Consider the following 18,918-nt stretch of genomic DNA (forward strand, 5'->3'; position numbering starts at 1 on the left):
AAACTCTATGATAACATTCAATTGCTCTTTTTCTCTCACTTGCTAACAATCAAACATGGATCCTGGTACGTACATACGAGCACCATTTCAACCTGGGTATGATGATTGTAGCACTGCGGAGATTAACATGACGATCATATTACAGTGACAGTTGCCACGGCTGTTGCCGGTGGCGTCCTTGGTGGATACATTCTTGACTCAAGTACCCATATCCGAAACGACTTTCATCAGCTGCGAGTAGCTCTTGGTTCTGCACTCAAGTAATGATCTTGTAAACAACGCTCTGCTACCTCGTAGAATTAACCCATCAATGCATAAAATTAAGGGTGCGAGCAGCTATTCGACAACAACGCGAGCATCTCTATTATCGTTTCGAAGAAAAGGCTAAGGCAACACCCGATCGCATCTTTCTTTACTTTGAGGATAAAACATACACTTTTCGACAAGTTGAACAAGGTAACATCATGCAGGTACAAACCCTATTATGCAAGGTGTTAATTCGTTTGCTCCACACATCGGCCTCTTTACTTGTTTAAAATAGCATCAAATCGTTTGGTAAGTGTAGGAGATAGTCATACCATTACGAAAAAGAGTCCATCTTATATAACCATCGTCGTTTCATAGGCACGTTGGTTGTTGACCACTCAAAATGTCAAGCCAAGAGGTATATGGATTTCAAATGGGAAAGGGTGAATGCAATGACTAACAACGTATCATGTGTGAAAAAGATGTGGTTTGCATGATGCATCCAAACCACCCGCTGTTTATGGTGACTTGGCTTGCCATTCTAAAAATTGGAGCTATACCATCTTTGCTTAATACCAATCTCAATGGGGAGTCGCTGGTGCATTGCGTCCAAGTATCAAAAGCACGCCTATTTTTGTTCGACCCACAATACACTGAGCAAGTTCAAATGGCTGCCAGCAGCCTGGATGGGGTCGCTGTGTATGGTTATGGCGAAGGTTACACGGACAAGTTCCCCATGATCACCGAGGAAATCCTAGCCGGGTTTAGCTCTGATGACACGGACAAAAAGTTGCTCAAAGTCGAAGGCCCTGAAGATCCCGCATTATTGATCTATACCAGGTATATAAGAAAGAGAGTGATACCATTATACAATGCTGATGCTCATTTCGTTCAATGACAGCGGTACTACAGGCATGCCAAAGGTAAGAACACGAGCGTCGTTTTAAACGCCCCACAGCTTTCTAATGCATGTATACCCATTCCACATAGGCTGCTATCTTGACACATTATAGGACGAATCGTAAGTACAAAACGTCCTTAACATCGATATTTGAGACTAATCATGTATCATAGTCAGTTGCTGGGCTATGGCAGCTATGGCACAAACGCGTTCCACTGATATCACATATACATGCCTTCCAATGTTCCACAGCTCTGGTTGTAAGTTGTCTCTGGATTTAAAGTCAACAATGACGATTAATCAAAAGACGCATAGTGATTGTGTCTCTAGGAGCTACTATGGTGGGTGGCGGCTCAATTGTCATTGCTCGCAAGTTTTCAGTCAGCCGCTTTTGGGATGACATTTACAAATACAAAGTGACCATTTTTCACGTACGTAATTCTATACATAGGAGAGGAAGTCCTTCACCTATACTCACACATTGGCTTTTGACAGTACATTGGAGAGCTTTGCCGATACTTGGTCAACCAACCACCTCATCCACTCGAGAAAAAACATTCTCTTCGCCTTATTTTCGGCAATGGCATGCGATACGAGGTGTGGAAACCTATGCGGGAGCGGTAAGTATACATATCGTTGTATCCATGGAGACAAGCCGCTAATGGATTTTATATAGCTTTGGCATCCGTAATGTGGTAGAGTTTTATGCAGCTACCGAAGGGCTGGGTATCTTTTTCATCAACAGCAAAGATGGCAAAGGAGCTGGGGCTATTGGCCAGCATGGATTGTTGATGCGTTTGTTATCTCGTGGCCGTACCAAGATTATCAAGATTGATCCAATCACCCAAGAGCCATATAGAAACAAGCAAGGATTTTGCGTCGAGGTATTGTGTGTCTTTGGGAAAAGCAATGTTGTTGCCTAACGTTAGTATTCCATTGTAGTGTGCCCCTGGTGAATCTGGTGAATTCATTGCACGCTTTGATAATCTCGATCTTACGCCATTTACTGGGTACTTTGAAAACAAAAAGGCAACCAGCAAAAAGATCTTACGGGATGCATTCATTAAAGGTGACGCGTAAGTACTATTCTATACTTTGTCACCTGCCTCTTTTTATTCATCATGTTCCTCTCGTACATAGTTATTTTCGATCCGGTGATTTGATCCGGTACGAAAAGAACTCGTACTATTACTTTGATGATCGACTTGGGGATACATTTAGATGGTAAGGATCCATTGATTGGAATAGGGAAGATTCTTATGCATGTAACACAGGCACGGTGAGAATGTGGCAACAACAGAAGTCTCGCATGCCATGTCCAATTATCCAGGAATTGCCGAAGTGAATGTGTATGGTACACTTGTCCCCAATCATGATGGTCGAGCAGGTACGCACAAAGGATTTATTATTGTAACGTTGTCGTTTCTCTTACACACAAATTTTAATAGGCATGGCAGCCATTGTTCTCAAACCAGGTGTCACGAGTCTTGACATGAGTGACCTGTATCAGCACATGAGCAAACGCTTGCCACGCTATGCTATCCCACGCTTCTTGCGATTCCTTCCCGAGATGACAATCACTGGCACTTTCAAGCAACAAAAGTATGAGCTGCAGAAGCAAGGCATTGACAATGTGCCTGAAGATCAGCCCTTGTATTGGCTGGTGGGTGACACCTATACTCCCTTTGGATCAAAAGAGTTACAGCAAGTAAAGCAAGGAAAAGCCAAGCTCTAATATAGAAGAAAGATGGATTATGGGGAAAGCAGAGGGAATCTCCCAGGGAATGGTGTGGGGTAATCAAATACTTCACATGTCAATGCCAAGCCCGGATAGCAATTTTCCCAAACCCATACACACACAATGGAATAAAGAGTAATGAACAATGGATATAATATTATAAAGAACCCTACTATCAAGTACGCACTATACTTTTCCAAACAGCTTCACGTCGTTTCTTGGATGGCTCGCGGCTAATACGCTTGTTGTTGTTATCCGATACTGTCGAAGCGAGTGAAGTAGTGGTGGTATTATCGCCAATGGCAGGTGTTGAATAAAGACTGGTGGATCGTGAGCGTGTGATAGAAGAGCTGTTATTATGATCATTCACGGTAATTGTGGATTGACTCATGCGAGGAATTCCAAATGTGTCTCTTCGTGCGCTTTCTTGTCTGAAAATAGATGCTGTACTCGTGCGAGGGCTAACAGTAGGGCTGGTAACACTATCGACATAGAAGGCTTGTGTTGTTGGAGATTGGATAGGAGATGATGAATGATTGAAAGATGTTGATGGTGGACGTTGATGATTGTTGTTGCTGTTGATTATAGCATGGTTGGTATCAGCAGATTCCAATGTTGTAATAATAGAAGTAGGTCTTGGTGAAGAAGGTGAAGATGTGGAAGCGAGTTTAGAATTGGTCACCTCGACACGATATTCAATGGTAGCACGACGTATCCAACGACGACGACGAGTTGAGAGCCATCCCTTGTTGACCCGGTCAAACATTGTCCACACCATTGTACCATATTCCCATCCAAGTTCATCACGTTTGCCTTGTTCATCATCCTCTAAACGCCATTCGGGATCCATCCATTGCCATGTCCAGGTCTTTTTGTATTCGGCATCCGCTGCTACTGTTTGAACCACTGAGGAAGGAAGAGCAAATGTTGATTTCGGTTGCAGTGGAAAGCCTGCTTCATCGGTCCATGGAGCAAAGTCGAATGGAAGACTAGGGCTTTGCCATTGTCCAAGATAACGCTAAGCAATGATCATGAATATACATGTCATTCTTTCCCTCTCCCAATACAACCTGATATATACCTGATTTTCCACCAAAACAAATACAAAGTCTGGATTATTGGTTGCTCGTCGCATCACTTTATCTTGATGAGCCAATGCATGGTGTGCCAAGCTGCAAGTGTCTGAATGGGTCTGGACCGAACCAAGGAAAATGGCGGTGAGAATGGATAAAGGGTATCTTGCAGATTCGCGTGCTTTTATCATCCATGGGCTTTGCCAAGTCAACACCAATACGCCCGTAACCATCACAACATGGCACGTATCGACCAGCTGATGTGCTGTCACCCAACATACATATGCATACACCAACACAAGGAACATCCTCTTGGTCTTGTTTGGATGCTTTTCCCATTGCAAGGACTCCACTGCTGTTTGGATCATGTTCTCAAGGGCAACCACGCAATCGATCACTGATACATCAATATGTTGCTGATACAAGCTGCTGCTGCTGCTGCTATTACGGTTGCTATCCTTGTCTTTTTCAGTCGTTGGTGTTGGCCACCGTTGCATCGTCCATAAAAGAGGCAGCAAGGGCACAATGTAAATCAATACGGTCCAGAAATGGAGACACAGCAAGCACCAGAATGCAAGAGCAAGGACGGCATTTTGAGGTTGTTCCCAAGTTGTCCAGGTCTTGATTTGGTCAATCCCTTGCTTGGCATGTCGAATCACGAGTTCGAGAAAGGGCAAATGCACCGTCGTTGTGCCATTCTTGGTGGTGAAGGTGGTGGAGGTAGTAGTTTTAGTGTCTGGCTGTGCCACTGACATGTAAGGGGAATAAGTACTTAAAGAAAGGAACGGAGAAGTGAATAAATGTGTGAAAGGAATACGGAGTCAACTATCCGTGAGAGAGGAATAAAAAAAACAGCGAACGTTTCAACGCCTTCTTGCTCTGTTTTGACTGGCTGCTTTGATATTACACATGTGATGTTGGTGTCACACAACGACGCCAATGGCTCTTGCAGTGAAGGAGTGTACCAATGACCCTCTACTGTCACAGCATAGCAATGGGGAATAAAAGGGTGGTCATTGTCTATCAATAATATCGTCAAGAGCAATGATCATATGTATATGATAGGATGAACGTTGTCATTGAATACCAAGGAAAAGAAGGGTTGACATGACAACAAGAAAAAAAAAGAGGAACGCAGCGTGTTTTACCAAAAAGAAACTGAAACAACGGATGGATGAAAACAGCAGCAGTGTCAAGGGCAAGTATGAGCTTGGAAGGAAAGCACAACATCCTGGCAGGGGATAAGTGAATGAAATAACAGGGATAAGGGGTGGGTGGTAACGTCATAGCAACAGCGTGCGAGTATGATGTGAATGGGGACGCATGTATGTGGCTGCTATGATGAAAAAGAAGGGGGACACGGAGGCAGAGGAATGATGCAAAAGTGGTAAATGATGTGTGGCCAAAGCGTCAATGACACCATTCCGCCACCCCGGAATGAGGCGCACCTCACACATATTTACCTATGACATCCCTCTCCAAATATCACCCTTATCACAGCTTGTCTGACGGGATTACTATTTAAGGCATACCATGACATCATATCTTCCCGATATACACACAACGATCTCTTATGACATCATAATGCATTGTGGCATCATCATGCTTCATGCACACATTACGTCTTTTGTTTGCCCTTGCACACCCCGCATGAAAAACTTCTTTAATATCTTGACGTAATGTTATCGCTACCCATCATCAATCCTTCATTGACCATGCATGTAATCCAAATTCCATTCCGAGGGCCCATGCATCGTCCTACACACACACCACCACCATCAACGCCATCATTGTCTTGGTTTCATTTATGCTGCTGCTGTATGTAATGCGCATCACGTTTAATGTTGTATAGCTGCATAAGTCAATTAGGGAGCTCATTTATGTTGGATTCTGAAAAGGAAAAGAAAAGAGGTGTTGGGTAAAAGAAGCAATAAATGATAGGCGTTGATAGGGAAGAAATGTAAAAGTTGAAGAAAAAAGACGCGTCTTTTATACCTTTTCAAAAGTCAGGGCAACAAGGGAGTGGTGACGGTGCAGCCAAAAAGTCAATCATGGAGGAGATGTGACCTGTACTTGCCACCATCTATCACAAGCTGCATCCTATCAACAAAAGCTGGCGTCATCATCTTCATTGAATGTGGCTGTTGTGTTGCAGAGCAGTATTCTAGAACAAATTGTACGCATAGCTTTATCTGAAAATGTAAGGACGCACAGGCATTTTTGGGTGTACATGAGATGACAGCATCTACTGCTACAGCCAAATGATGTGCATGCGTATATCTGTGCTGTGTGTGAGTTCAATGTGGCACAAACAACAATAAGCTCAGAAACAACGGCTGCATCCCGAAAAGTCGGCGTTAATGTTACCCATCGGGGTTACGCAAAACGGAGATAAGTGGCGCATCCGCACATACCACCGCTTTGCCATTGACAATAATGAAGAAAGCATATAGTGACAATATGGCAAAGGGATAACAATAGACGACAGGCCGTGTGTAAATCAGGGGTCTGCTAGGAGCACGGCTAAAATTAATAATGGGATTACACGCGGCATTCATGCAGGGTGAGGAGGTCAATTACGTAGCTGCGTTGATCTCCCTTTTTGGATCGTACTTCATCATAGGGGGGGAGAGACCCAAACGGGGGTTCACACTGATGGGGGTTGGCTTGGGAATTATATATAAGCTTGACATGTCAATGCCATCTTTTTTTTGTTCCCCACCGTCATCCTCGTTTATCTCTTTACCGCATTTTCTCACATCCCCACTCACACATCATCATGTCGACAACTGTTCTTGTTCCATCACATAATGGCATGCCACGAACACTTAAATGGGCAGCTCATCACACTACCGAATCAGGGAACATGCATAAGCATCACACTACAGCTACCACGCCACAACTTACCCCCTCGTCATCATCCACGTGCCCAGCACCCCTTCCCTCAGAACAACAAGAGATAGTCAAACTTGAATCTGAGCTCACATTTACATATGACACACTCGCCACAATCAATGTCATGTTTGACAGCTTACAACATGCCTATGCGAGTAGCGAATCTGAAATGGAGCGTCTACGCAATCCATTGCGACTAAGTGAAAAAGAAAAAGAATTACTCGGTGCATACGACGATCTTGGTCTTCAAGTTGTTCATCTCGAGCGTCAAATTGTCAAGCTTGAGAAAAAGCTCAAGGAGTTGAAATCACAAGAAGCATATAACAAAGAAACACCGGGAGCAGAAGCTCCATTGTCGACACCGATATCATCGGCCATTGATACCTTATCTCCATCACCATCATTACCATCACCACCTATTGTTCCGGATCAACAAAACTATTTTAACCATACTACTCCAATAATTCATCAACAGCAACAGCATCAGCCTGTTGATCTACCACCACAACAGCAGCCGATGGATATGATGTTTACGTATGAAAGTGAAGCAATGGCAGCCTATGCTGCTGCAGCTGCTGCAGCTTCGGCAACGACCATGCAAATGGCTTTTACAACAGAACAAGCAGCCACCGGAGGTGTGACTACGCCAATGGACGAGGATCCAGCAGCATCACCATTTTTCTATATGCCACAAGATCCGATGTTCTTTGACATGTTCAGTGACCCAGCCTTGTACAGCTTGACATGCTACAACATGGATGTTGTTACGCCGTCTCAACAATATACACCAATGTTATGGTCCACCACCAATGATCACATGCCCCAACCACCACCACCACCATCCTAATCCTATGCCCAACAACAACCCCCCTCATGCTTATTTCTTTTCTCTTTTCCTAAAAAGTCTGATAATTATTGTCGATGCTCAAGTTTAATAATATACCCCATCACCACCTTTGACGCAAACACTCGTCTGTGTAATAATAAAAGTTTGACGCTCAATCAAATCCACAACGTAGCTACATCACCTATTGTAGTCCAAACTTCCCAGATGCCCTGATTACCACTACCAATGGATGTACATAATGACTTGACGAGAACAAAAGCATGTCGACACGATGATGTGAATGAACCAATATTGCTTCCCGACCTTTGAATTTCTATGCCTCCTTTCAATCCATAAGCCAACCAAGTGATCCACATCTTGCACATATGAGCTGATAGTATGATACCCTTCTAAATCCTATGTTGAACCGAATTTTCATTCATTGACAAAGTCGAAGAATAGGTCATGATGGTATAGATGTTTATAAAGTAAATTTGATAAGGAAACAGCGCATTGAAGAGGGTGGGGTGAATCACATAGAGGGGGCAGGGATAATCGTGTCATTGTGTTCTTGGTTGCTGCCGTCATAATCATCCTTCATCCATGATTGCAAAATAGCTGCTGCATAGCATTGACTCGAGTACTCCAAATATCATCCATGACTGTACAACCCCTTTCGTCGATCCCATCCAAATCATCATCATCCTCAGCCGTAACCACGTGCTATGTTTCATTGTTCATGATGACGACGTGTCAAGTAACCAAAGCAACATTCCAGGATTCCTCATCGCTGCACTTGATTCCATCCATCCCTCATAGCCATTGCAAATCCAATATTGCTTCCTTTCCCATACAGCTATTGGCTCATCTCTTTTTTGGGCATCTCCTATCGCAGCTCAACCAGGTGAAGATTGCTTGTATTGCGGTGTGCTTGATAGCTGATATGGCGCCCCATCAATAGTAATCCGTATGTATCAAAGCAAGCTGCTGCACGGCTTAAAAGCCTGCTCTCATATAATGACTTTCTGCTGTTCACGTAAAGAAAAGCTGTAAGACAGGTTGCTGCAAGTAACTTGAGACGATGGAATAAAGACCTTGCTGTTACGTTTGGTTGTGGCAGAGGAGCGTGCAAGAGCGTGTGTTGTAGTAGAGTGACAAGGCTTTGAACACCACACGAGTCATTGGAGAAGAGTCCTTACTAATTGCAACTGCTGTTATGATTGGTCGTGGTCGTGGATTGTACAAGAGAAGGTGTGGTGTCAAGGAACACGGGTGCTGTAGTGGGCTGTACTCGCCATGGACTTGCCATTCAGTCAAAGACAATCGGATCAAGACATTCGTAGCATTGACATGATGGGCTGGAGCAGGACAATCGTTCGCAGGTGGTAGTTGTATACATGAATGAGCAACAGTTGAGATTGCGAAGAAGAGGCAAGGGGCTGAGAGTGGAAGAAGTGGAAAATAAATGGGTCGGACACCTCCTGTATAAATGCATGAACACTGTACATCACACCATGATATTGAGTTTGCCCCCTCTCGAACCTGAAACTTTCACACAAGATGCTCTTGGACATGCTGATCAATGTTGTATTAAAAAAGACATCATGTACATTTGAAAAACTGGAATGGGAGGGTGCAATGTGGGTTTACTATGTAAGTCGGAAATGGAGGTCAGCCCCGGATTCATGATTGATCGAAATAGTATGTATTACCTTGGGATTCCCCATTTCGAACATGAAACTTTGTCAGAAGGTTCGCTGTAACATGCTGATCAACTTCATTCATTTAAAAACCATACACTTCATTATGAACATTTAAAATGCGAGGTGGTCCAAACGGTGGATGATGGGAACAAAAGAGCGGACGGCCCACCGCCCCGAAGTTGCTCACTTCCAACTTGAAAATTAGTCAGTATGGTGCTCCGAGCATGCTGATCCACTTTTTTCAAATAAAAACCTCACGCTTCATTTGAAAATTTAGAACGAGAGCGTCCAAAAGTTTGAATGACGGAGACATTCGCAGGGTCGGTCTTTCAAGAATTGACACATTCTCTGTTTGGGCGTAGCTCACCCAAATCGGCTCGGATCAAGAAACTTGGATGATGGAAATGATCGGCTGGAGCAGGAGCAGTGTTCACATGTAATAGAATTAACAACAGTGCCGATTGTGAGGAAGTGGATGTTAGCTGCCAATCATAGATGGTGTATATGGTATCGTACATTGGTCATTCCAATCATGCAAAATGGCTCCGTTACACCAAGAAGTCCTTCTGCATCTTTGGCTCTCCAGGGTCTAGCTACTTGGCAATGAACAAAGACCACTTGCTATATAGCATCACGCTTACAAACATAAACGTGCCTGTATCTCCAAACTTTACAATGAAACGTGGGGTTTTGAATAGAGCAATGGGCTCGGCTTGGCCAACAGCACCTTGTGTGAAAGTTTCACGTTCAATGTCGCAAACAGCCCAAAAAATTTTTTTTGGTCGTCGTCGTCGAAGAGGTCGACCCCCAATGTCTTCCCCGAACGCTACCGTTTTGCCTGATAAGGAAACAGGCACCCAACCTACATCTTATGCGAGAGCTGCTCGCGTTCGACGACCTACTGCAATTCGAGAATCTTTAACCAGCAATGCACTTGACAAGACCACACATTCCAATGTGTGGAAAGTTGGTGGATCCCCTGCTTCATTCCCGAGTTTGTTTTTTGACTTCACTTCTCGCAACGAAAACCGTACAACTCTTCTTCGTCACATAACTGAAAGCTATCCCGATAACTGTGGTGCACGCCTACACTCCGATCACTCACGCCGTATTGTTGAGCTTTTCATTGACGACTCATCCTTGTATGAAAAAGCCTGCAAACATGGTCTTCAATTCTCTGATGGCTCTCGTATCATTCCCACTCGTCCTTTAGCGGAAGACTCCCGCATCATCAACATTCGTCTCAGCAAATTGCCGTTCACATCTCGTGAAAAACTAGCACATGGAATCCAACAAGCACTCTTACCCTTTGGTAAGATTCAAGACTATGGAATTCTTCGTGACCATGACTCCCACTTGTTTATGGGCCATGGTTACGCAACATTAGACGTTTCAGCCTCAATCGATTTTCTCCCACTCACACACACGATTGCTTGGCCCAACTCCGCCGACTTCTTTTATGCAACATGGGCTGAAATGCCATTACATTGTCTTCACTGTCATCGCTCCGGTCACTCTATCTCATCATGTCCTAGTCATCCAAGCCGCAATCGCCTTTGCTGGTCATGCGGTCAACCAGGCCATCGTGCAGCAAAATGCTCTAATCATCGCACCCTCACGCCTACCAGCAACAACAAGTCACCCTTGCCACCATCGCCTCCCTCGCCCACACTTTCTTCTGCCTACAGCCACAATTCTGATGTTTCAATGCTTTCGGATGATCTTTCCAATCGTGAAGCTCACAACGACCAAATTATTGTCGACTTTATCCCACCTCAGCCCAATACCGATCCAAACGCCAAACCTATCACTGCTAGCCAACGTAGACTACTTAATCAACTGTTCCCTATTTCCGATGAAGCAAGAGCCATTACTGAATCCTTAACCAGCGTATCTTACAACAAACTTTATGCTGCACTTCTCCAAAACGGAAAAAGTTCCGCGACTCGTTCCCTTTTGCATCGGGGAGTGCCTCTTCTTCGAGTCACAATGATCCGGTTTGATCCTTTTTTTCTCAATTAGTTTTCTTTATTTTCACATTGCTGTATCATCTTTGGGGTATCACTCCTCGACATACTCCCAATAAAAACCGAGGCAAATCAAGCCTCCCTATAACGAAGAGGTCGACCCCCAGATCCAGTTTGGCTGGTAGCGACATTGCGAAATCTGGGATTGGCAAGCTTGATCGCGAAACTTTCACCCAAGGTGCAGTTGGCCAAGCCGAGCACATTGCTCTAATAAAAACCCCACGTTTCATTGTAAAGTTTGGAGATACAGGCACGTTTATGTTTGTAAGCGTGATGCTATATAGCAAGTGGTCTTTGTTCATTGCCAAGTAGCTAGACCCTGGAGAGCCAAAGATGCAGAAGGACCTCTTTGGGTAACTCAGCTAAAAAGTCAGGACTTCAGGGACAATGCATGATAGGTACGCAACCCTCACTTTTATGTCATACATTGGCAGGTAATAGCCACTTTTGTGCATTCCCAACTTTTGTGCATTCTATTGTAGGTGGACGATGCTCCTGCTCTAGACATTCATTTCCATGATTAAAGTAGGTTGATCCGAGCTGATTTGGTGGAGTTACGCTCACACAAGATTACATCGGTTGAGCTACATCGAGCGTGCTTTATGTCCAGAGTGATATAATCTCTCTTTGACCGCAGCTCAGTCAAATCAGCTCGGATCAACCTACTTTAATCATGGAAATGAATGTCTAGAGCAGGAGCATCGTCCACCTACAATAGAATGCACAAAAGTTGGGAATGCACAAAAGTGGCTATTACCTGCCAATGTATGACATAAAAGTGAGGGTTGCGTACCTATCATGCATTGTCCCTGAAGTCCTGACTTTTTAGCTGAGTTACCCAAAGAGGTCCTTCTGCATCTTTGGCTCTCCAGGGTCTAGCTACTTGGCAATGAACAAAGACCACTTGCTATATAGCATCACGCTTACAAACATAAACGTGCCTGTATCTCCAAACTTTACAATGAAACGTGTGGTTTTGAATAGAGCAATGGGCTCGGCTTGGCCAACTGCACCTTGGGTGAAAGTTTCGCGATCAAGCTTGCCAATCCCAGATTTCGCAATGTCGCTACCAGCCAAACTGGATCTGGGGGTCGACCTCTTCGACGACGACGACCAAAAAATATTTTTTGGGCTGTTTGCGACATTGAACGTGAAATTTTCACACAAGGTGCTGTTGGCCAAGCCGAGCCCATTGCTCTATTCAAAACCCCACGTTTCATTGTAAAGTTTGGAGATACAGGCACCTTTATGTTTTACCTATGCTGTAAGCGTGATGGAGTTGCTTTTTCCTAGTGGATGGCGTCGGCTGCATTAACGGAAAGATGAAGAGCTGAGTGAAACGGCACGTGGTGGTTACACACGCACGTCCTTGGCAGGTTGCTACACAAATGGATGATGATGATGATTGCCTTTTGTGAAGGTACGTAAGTAAACAGCAATAAATAATGAAGGTGTGTCAAGGTATGCATCACATTTGCATGTAGAAGAAAGCCGAGCTGCATAAACCAATTTGTATATGTAAAAAGATACATATACATATTGAATGAGTCACTCATCCTGAAACTCAATGGAGGGATCTCTTCACTTTTTCTCTTCTCAAGCTCAACCCACTTCCCACTCCTCCTTATTGTATCACAAACGCGATGTACTTCTTGCATGACCGATAACCGGGCCACCTTTACAGTATTATTCCATCTTCGAAGCAATAGTATGTAATCCACAAGCTAGCAACCTCCAACAAGCGTGTAATAAATAAACAATGCTTTATTTCATCTAGCTATCTTGCTATGTACTGTACATTGCTACCACCATCGTCGTTGTCGTCCTCCGTCATCATTCCTACTCGTACTCGTCACCAGTCGTCAATCTCATCCGTCACACCAACATCCAAAAACACACAAGTTGAAAAGAATGGGATCTTACAGGCTTCCTTTTGAATCTCGTTGTCGTCATCATTGTCATTGTTGTAGAGGGGTGATCATCATAATCATCATTGTTGTGAATGTGGTAATCATCATAATCGTCGTCTCTACAAACAAGAAAGCAGGCAAGTTAGACCATCTGGTACCGGAATGATGACGATTTGGTATACCGTTAGGCGATCCTCTCCAAGGAAGAAAGCAAATCGGAAGGAATTCACAAACCAAATCACCACCATACGAGCAACGTCGGGCGATCCCTGTTCTTGAGAAAGCACTGCACGAATCACGCAAGGCCAGTTCGATCCATGGCAAGGAAGGACATCACTTACGTAGAGTCCAGGCTCATCGTTGTCCTCGTTCATCCTCTACAAAGAAAGAATGATCCCCAATCCTTCCAATCATTTCCCACCTCATGAAAAGAAATCCTCAAGGGAAAGAACGAGCCTATCACGAGAAGAGCGTGTTGGTTCAACACATTCACGGCCAAGCCATTGCAAATCCCCTTTTACCTCAACACGGTGACCATGTTTTTCCAAACATCCATCGTCATCGACCCATCCTCAACTCAACGCAGGCATATAGAGCCCTGGACGCGTTCCAAGAAGCTTTTCCAGTACGCTTGGCCAGTGCAGAGCGACGCAGCGGCCACTTGATACAGGCTGGGACTTGAACCCAAAGGGATGATGATGATGCCCCAAGTTGCATTGCCTGACCAAAGAAACCTATTTCAATTCATTATTAGCACACACACAATGAACACCCTTTTCATTGTTTGTTTCATTGTACTTGCCTTTCCATATACACAAAGACCCGTTGTTGTTGGTTACTGGAAACCGAAAACCATGGTGTAGTATAGTTGAGCCGAAACAAAACGCCAAACCAGCCAACGTCTTGAAACTAAATTTGCCCTCTATACAAGCTGACGCGTCAATGGAACCAATTAGGCTGCAACATTGGACACTGAATGTACCTGTTGACACCAAGCGTAGAGCGGGAATAGCAACGAACAAGAGGAAGCAACGATATCGCCATGACAACCACCAACCACCAACCACGCTCATTCCTCAGCACTTGGACACACTCACTCCCTGACAATGCATGTTCAGAACTGTATTGATACCTCGCAGCCAACAACAGAACTCTTTGATAAAACATTACCTCGATCGGGATGTCGTGAATGGGATAAAAGCAGAGGAGGGAGAGAAGCTTTGTCTCAGGCCGTGGAGCTACCATCCCCCAAGTTTAAATCCCCACACGCACCACCATCACCACCACCATCACCCTCACGATAGACAATCGGTACACATAAATAAGAGAAATGATCCTCACGTATAGCAAAAGGTGCGTTTGTCATTTTAAATCATACGATCCAACAACAACCATCGTCTTATTACGAGGTGCTAAGCCAATACCAAACACCCTTTTCCTCTAGTATGCTCACATCCTTAGCAAATAAAAAGTTCCACTTTGCATACACCATGCGAACTCCAATGATAAGATCACTCTTACTATCTCTGAAGGATTGGGCTAGCGTTGGTAGCCAACGAATTAATTTATTATGACAAGAAGCTTTACGTAGACAAAGAGGGAAGTGGGGCATTGTGGTATTGTTTTGGACCTAGCCGCACCTCCTTGAGTAATTGGTCAACATACTTCCTTGTGTTTGGGTTCAAGTCGTCTTGTAACATCTTCCGTTCTTTCCAATGATCTCCTGTTAAATGCGTATATAAGAAAATGATTCATGCAAGCTGTTGTGTGCACAAAAGCAAACCTGGTGCAAGGATTCTAGGAAGCACTTTTCAAGTAAGCATTTGCAATCCTCCCAAGCATGATGATCCAAGATGGTATTCTCCTTGTACATGGTATGACTGTATGACCTGTGAGCATACGTGAAGTAGATGTGCCTTTGGTGGTGGTCATAGCAAGTGTTGATTTGCTGAGACTGCTCTGATGTCAAAGTTAGATTTTCGCTCTTTCTCCTTACACACACACACACACACACATACACACATACCCCATACAAGTAAGCCTGTTGCCTCGCGATCTACGCCGCCATTCTTATCCCGTTTTGCAATAGCATGGACATACAATCGACAGCACCCGCAGCATCCGTAGGTCAGACATTGACAGGGAAAAAAAACGAGAAAGGAAAAGAGAGAAGGAGGAAGGGAGAGTGAGGGAACGGTGATGCTGATCCAAATGTCAATACGCACAGGAACACACCATCCACTTTCATCCACATGGGTATTCTGGTTCATGCACCGACTGCCCAAAGCCAAAATCAAGGATTACGAAGGCAGCATGAAACGCATCGCGTCTTTTTCAACGGTACGCAATAGCAACAGGAGCAGCAGCAGCAGCAGCAGTATCACATATGGCTGACATGGCTTTTCTTTATCCAGGTTGAAGAATTCTGGGCAGTATACAGTCATCTACGTCGACCAAGCGATTTGCCTACTATCAGTGATTATCATTTGTTCAAGCAAGGTGTACGTCCAGTATGGGAGGCAAGTAGAATTTGATCACAAACTTGGGAGTGAGTATGAAGTTAATGGAGGAAGATGTAGGATGATGCCAATATCAGGGGTGGTAAATGGATTGTGCGATTGAAGAAAGGTTTAGCAAGCCGTTATTGGGAACAATTGGTAAGATTGGATATCAAGGAAAGCAAAACGGGATGCTGATATGACTACTCTCCCAGTTACTTGCTATTGTTGGAGAACAATTTGACGTGGGTGATGAGATTTGTGGTGCTGTATTATCGATTCGAAGTTCGGAAGACATCATTTCAGTGTGGAATAAGACGGCTGCCAATGGTCGGATCAATCTCAAAATAAGGTAAGGTGTTCGTTCAATGGGGGTTGTTTGTGTATGTATGTATGTATGTATGTATGTACACTCATCATCCTATGCAGGGATACGATAAAAAAGATGCTTAATCTTCCAGCGGAGACAACAATGGAATACAAGACACACAATGATTCTCTTAGAGACAAGTCTAGTTTCTGCAATACGGATGTATTTCGATGACATGGATAATCAAATGCAGCAGAATAAAGGCATGAGCGCAGGAAGCCACTTTTTTAAGCAAAACAACAACCAAATTGCCACCGATGCATTACATTTTAGGATGAGGAACCCAAATTCTGGTTATCAGCAACAGCATGTGCAATTGAGGAATACAAAGAAGGTTATCAATTAGCCCCTGAATATGTTTTCGCGCGTTGTGTCGATCTTCCTTGTTATGATTTTCCTATGACGTGTCAAAAATGTCTCTGTCGATGGGCTAGCCATCGTGGTGTGGAGTACAAGGGGATTTGGGGGGAGGTATGTATGTATAGGTGGACTTGTGCCATCCCGTATTTGTCATATCAAGATCGCTTGGGTATATCAAGATCGCTTGGTTATGTACCGGAAAAGGGTTTGCACCATTCTAGATAATCCAATTATGACGCGTACGTCTGTGTGTATGTGTGTGTGTTTCTTTTTTCAAAAGTTTGTTGCTGCATGTCATATAAGCTCGGGACTGAATAGGTTACACACGGGCATGGACTGATGCTGATCTACACATTTTGGCATACTTTCATTTGACAAGTCCAGCATTTGGGTCACATTCGCAATGTATCACAACTGCTAGTACAACCCTCTTCATTGTTTCCCCTATTCTCGGATTTGCATTTTCATTCTCCTGCAGGGTGTTTGTTTTTTTTCTACCATTACCTCCCCGCCTTCATAAAAGTAGTAGTCGCGGCCTTTTGTGTATCATTGAAGATGCAAATGAAATGATTTATTAAATAGATGGTTGAGATGAAAGCATATGGATGAAGGAAAGGAGTATGAATGAAAAGGGTATAACATAGTAAAAGTGAGAGAGTGCATACACACACATGCATAAGGGTAAGTGAGAAGGTGGTTAGTGAAAAGGCTGGCTGACAAGATATACATAAGGTGCAATCATACACAGGGTCCAGAGTGCTGGGATGATGATAAATTCTACATATGGAATACAAAAAGCAGGAGCCATGCTGCAGCTATGTGATACAACATAAAGGTAGGGATAAGGTGAACAATGAGGAATATTAATAGGGGTACGGGGCGTATAGATGCGATAACACGTAAGATGATGATGATGACAATTGCTCTTGCTGCACCAATGGTGATGTCCACAAAGACGTTAGCAAAGGTGGTTGTTGTTGCTGAGCACAAACAGCAGCACCGGCTGAGCAATCGTAAATGGCATCGTCCGAGAAAATGGAAGAAGGCGGCGTAGCAACATATGGAAGTGCAGACATTGGCGAGTCATTTCCTACATTCCCTTGGACTAAAGGTGGTGGCATAGCTTCTGCTGTTGTTGGTGAAGAGGATGGGGATAAAATCCAATTGCTGTTGTTGTTGTTGTTGTTGACATGGTGATGATATCCATCAGCGGAAAGATCGCAAAGGCGTCTTTCAAGTTGAATAATATGACGCTCCAAATGAGTAACCTGATGGCCAAGGTCGTCATAAGCTGTCAACAATTCCTTTTCTTTTTCGCCAAGCCGAGTGGCGCTGTGATCACGATCAAGCTCTGGTTTACTAGCACGATAGGCATGCAAAAGGCTCGTATACATAACAGAGATGGTTGCCAACGTGTCAAGTGAATACTCAAGCTCCTTTTCCAATTGCTTGATGTTCATGTCGGAAGGATTAAGTGGCGAAGCCGATAATTCAGGCGACGTGTAAAGCGTGGAAGAAGATGATGGCACCGGAGCAGTGGTGTTGCTGGTGGATTGCATGTCACTATTGGAACGTTTATGTTGTGTTGTTGTGATGGCAGTCTTCTTGTTGATCCGTGGCTTGCGTTTCTTTTGTATACGACCACTTGTAGCTGGTGTAAATGTTTTGGCCCATTTGAATCGTTTGGTGTTTTCAGTGGACATCGTATAAAGAAAGGAAAAAAGGGAAGATGATAATATCCAAGAAAGCGGGTGTTGGTGTATTTATATTTATATAAAAGGGTGGGTTGAAAAAAAAGGCACACCAAACGGAGTTATATACTTGCATGAACTACAGGATGTTACACCACGTATGACATACTTGAAGGTTTGAAGGGGGGAAGGGTTTGTGTGTTGTAAAAAAGTGCGTGTGTGTATGTGCATTTGTGGTGTGCTGCATGCAAGATGTCACAGGCCAGTGCCAAGCAAGGAAAATGATTGGCTCGATTTAGTGTCGTTGTCTAGCACCAATCATCTGACAATGACACTGACGTTTTTGGAGCATGCCCGTGCACTCCTTGTTGTCCCAAACTTCAGTGTGGTGGTCATGCATCATGTTGTAAATACACCCAACCGCCTATTTTTAACGCCACGTTATATCCCAAATGTGCACATCATTTCTCATCCCCGCTGCTGGTGCAGATGTAGTCTGCGTAGTACCGCAATCCCCCTGCAGCTGCCATGTGGTGATTGGTTTGTATTATTGGACAAGCACTACTCCAAAGTATTGATCCTTGCCCCCTTTACCGAGCTCTTGGCACAAATGCGTAATATTGAATGTACTCCTGGTATCACAACATGCATTCTACCACGCTTGTTGACGTGAGATTAAA

General features: G+C 44.0%; 6 protein-coding genes across 6 annotated transcripts; 4 read left to right on the forward strand and 2 right to left on the reverse strand.

Annotated features, from left to right (window-relative positions):
- Positions 1 to 55: 55 nt before the first annotated feature.
- On the forward strand, positions 56 to 2,882 carry O0I10_007102 (uncharacterized protein; the record flags this gene model as incomplete). The annotated part of the gene is made up of 16 exons (XM_058487122.1): positions 56 to 65; positions 146 to 260; positions 326 to 456; positions 542 to 555; positions 625 to 664; positions 729 to 1,086; positions 1,148 to 1,169; positions 1,237 to 1,267; positions 1,321 to 1,407; positions 1,463 to 1,578; positions 1,643 to 1,767; positions 1,824 to 2,031; positions 2,090 to 2,223; positions 2,288 to 2,371; positions 2,422 to 2,534; positions 2,596 to 2,882. 16 exons carry the CDS (start codon positions 56 to 58, stop codon positions 2,880 to 2,882), a joined length of 1,875 nt encoding a protein of 624 aa, XP_058342199.1.
- Positions 2,883 to 3,060: 178 nt separating this feature from the next.
- O0I10_007103 (uncharacterized protein) lies at positions 3,061 to 4,713 on the reverse strand (the record flags this gene model as incomplete). Its single annotated transcript, XM_058487123.1, has 2 exons — positions 3,061 to 3,903; positions 3,967 to 4,713. 2 exons carry the CDS (start codon positions 4,711 to 4,713, stop codon positions 3,061 to 3,063), a joined length of 1,590 nt encoding a protein of 529 aa, XP_058342200.1.
- A 2,024-nt stretch (positions 4,714 to 6,737) lies between these two features.
- On the forward strand, positions 6,738 to 7,700 carry O0I10_007104 (uncharacterized protein; the record flags this gene model as incomplete). Its single annotated transcript, XM_058487124.1, has 1 exon — positions 6,738 to 7,700. One exon carries the CDS (start codon positions 6,738 to 6,740, stop codon positions 7,698 to 7,700), a length of 963 nt encoding a protein of 320 aa, XP_058342201.1.
- A 2,492-nt stretch (positions 7,701 to 10,192) lies between these two features.
- On the forward strand, positions 10,193 to 11,404 carry O0I10_007105 (uncharacterized protein; the record flags this gene model as incomplete). The annotated part of the gene is made up of 1 exon (XM_058487125.1): positions 10,193 to 11,404. One exon carries the CDS (start codon positions 10,193 to 10,195, stop codon positions 11,402 to 11,404), a length of 1,212 nt encoding a protein of 403 aa, XP_058342202.1.
- A 4,005-nt stretch (positions 11,405 to 15,409) lies between these two features.
- O0I10_007106 (uncharacterized protein) lies at positions 15,410 to 16,361 on the forward strand (the record flags this gene model as incomplete). The annotated part of the gene is made up of 6 exons (XM_058487126.1): positions 15,410 to 15,446; positions 15,547 to 15,659; positions 15,734 to 15,838; positions 15,899 to 15,976; positions 16,033 to 16,169; positions 16,247 to 16,361. The coding sequence occupies 6 exons, from the start codon at positions 15,410 to 15,412 to the stop codon at positions 16,359 to 16,361; spliced, it is 585 nt and encodes a 194-aa protein (XP_058342203.1).
- A 1,049-nt stretch (positions 16,362 to 17,410) lies between these two features.
- On the reverse strand, positions 17,411 to 18,250 carry O0I10_007107 (uncharacterized protein; the record flags this gene model as incomplete). Its single annotated transcript, XM_058487127.1, has 1 exon — positions 17,411 to 18,250. The coding sequence occupies one exon, from the start codon at positions 18,248 to 18,250 to the stop codon at positions 17,411 to 17,413; it is 840 nt and encodes a 279-aa protein (XP_058342204.1).
- Between the last annotated feature and the right edge of the window lie 668 nt (positions 18,251 to 18,918).

This window comes from Lichtheimia ornata (assembly GCF_029851405.1).
Source record: "Lichtheimia ornata isolate CBS 291.66 chromosome Unknown scaffold00033, whole genome shotgun sequence".
In the NCBI taxonomy this organism is placed as follows: Eukaryota; Fungi; Mucoromycota; class Mucoromycetes; order Mucorales; family Lichtheimiaceae; genus Lichtheimia; species Lichtheimia ornata.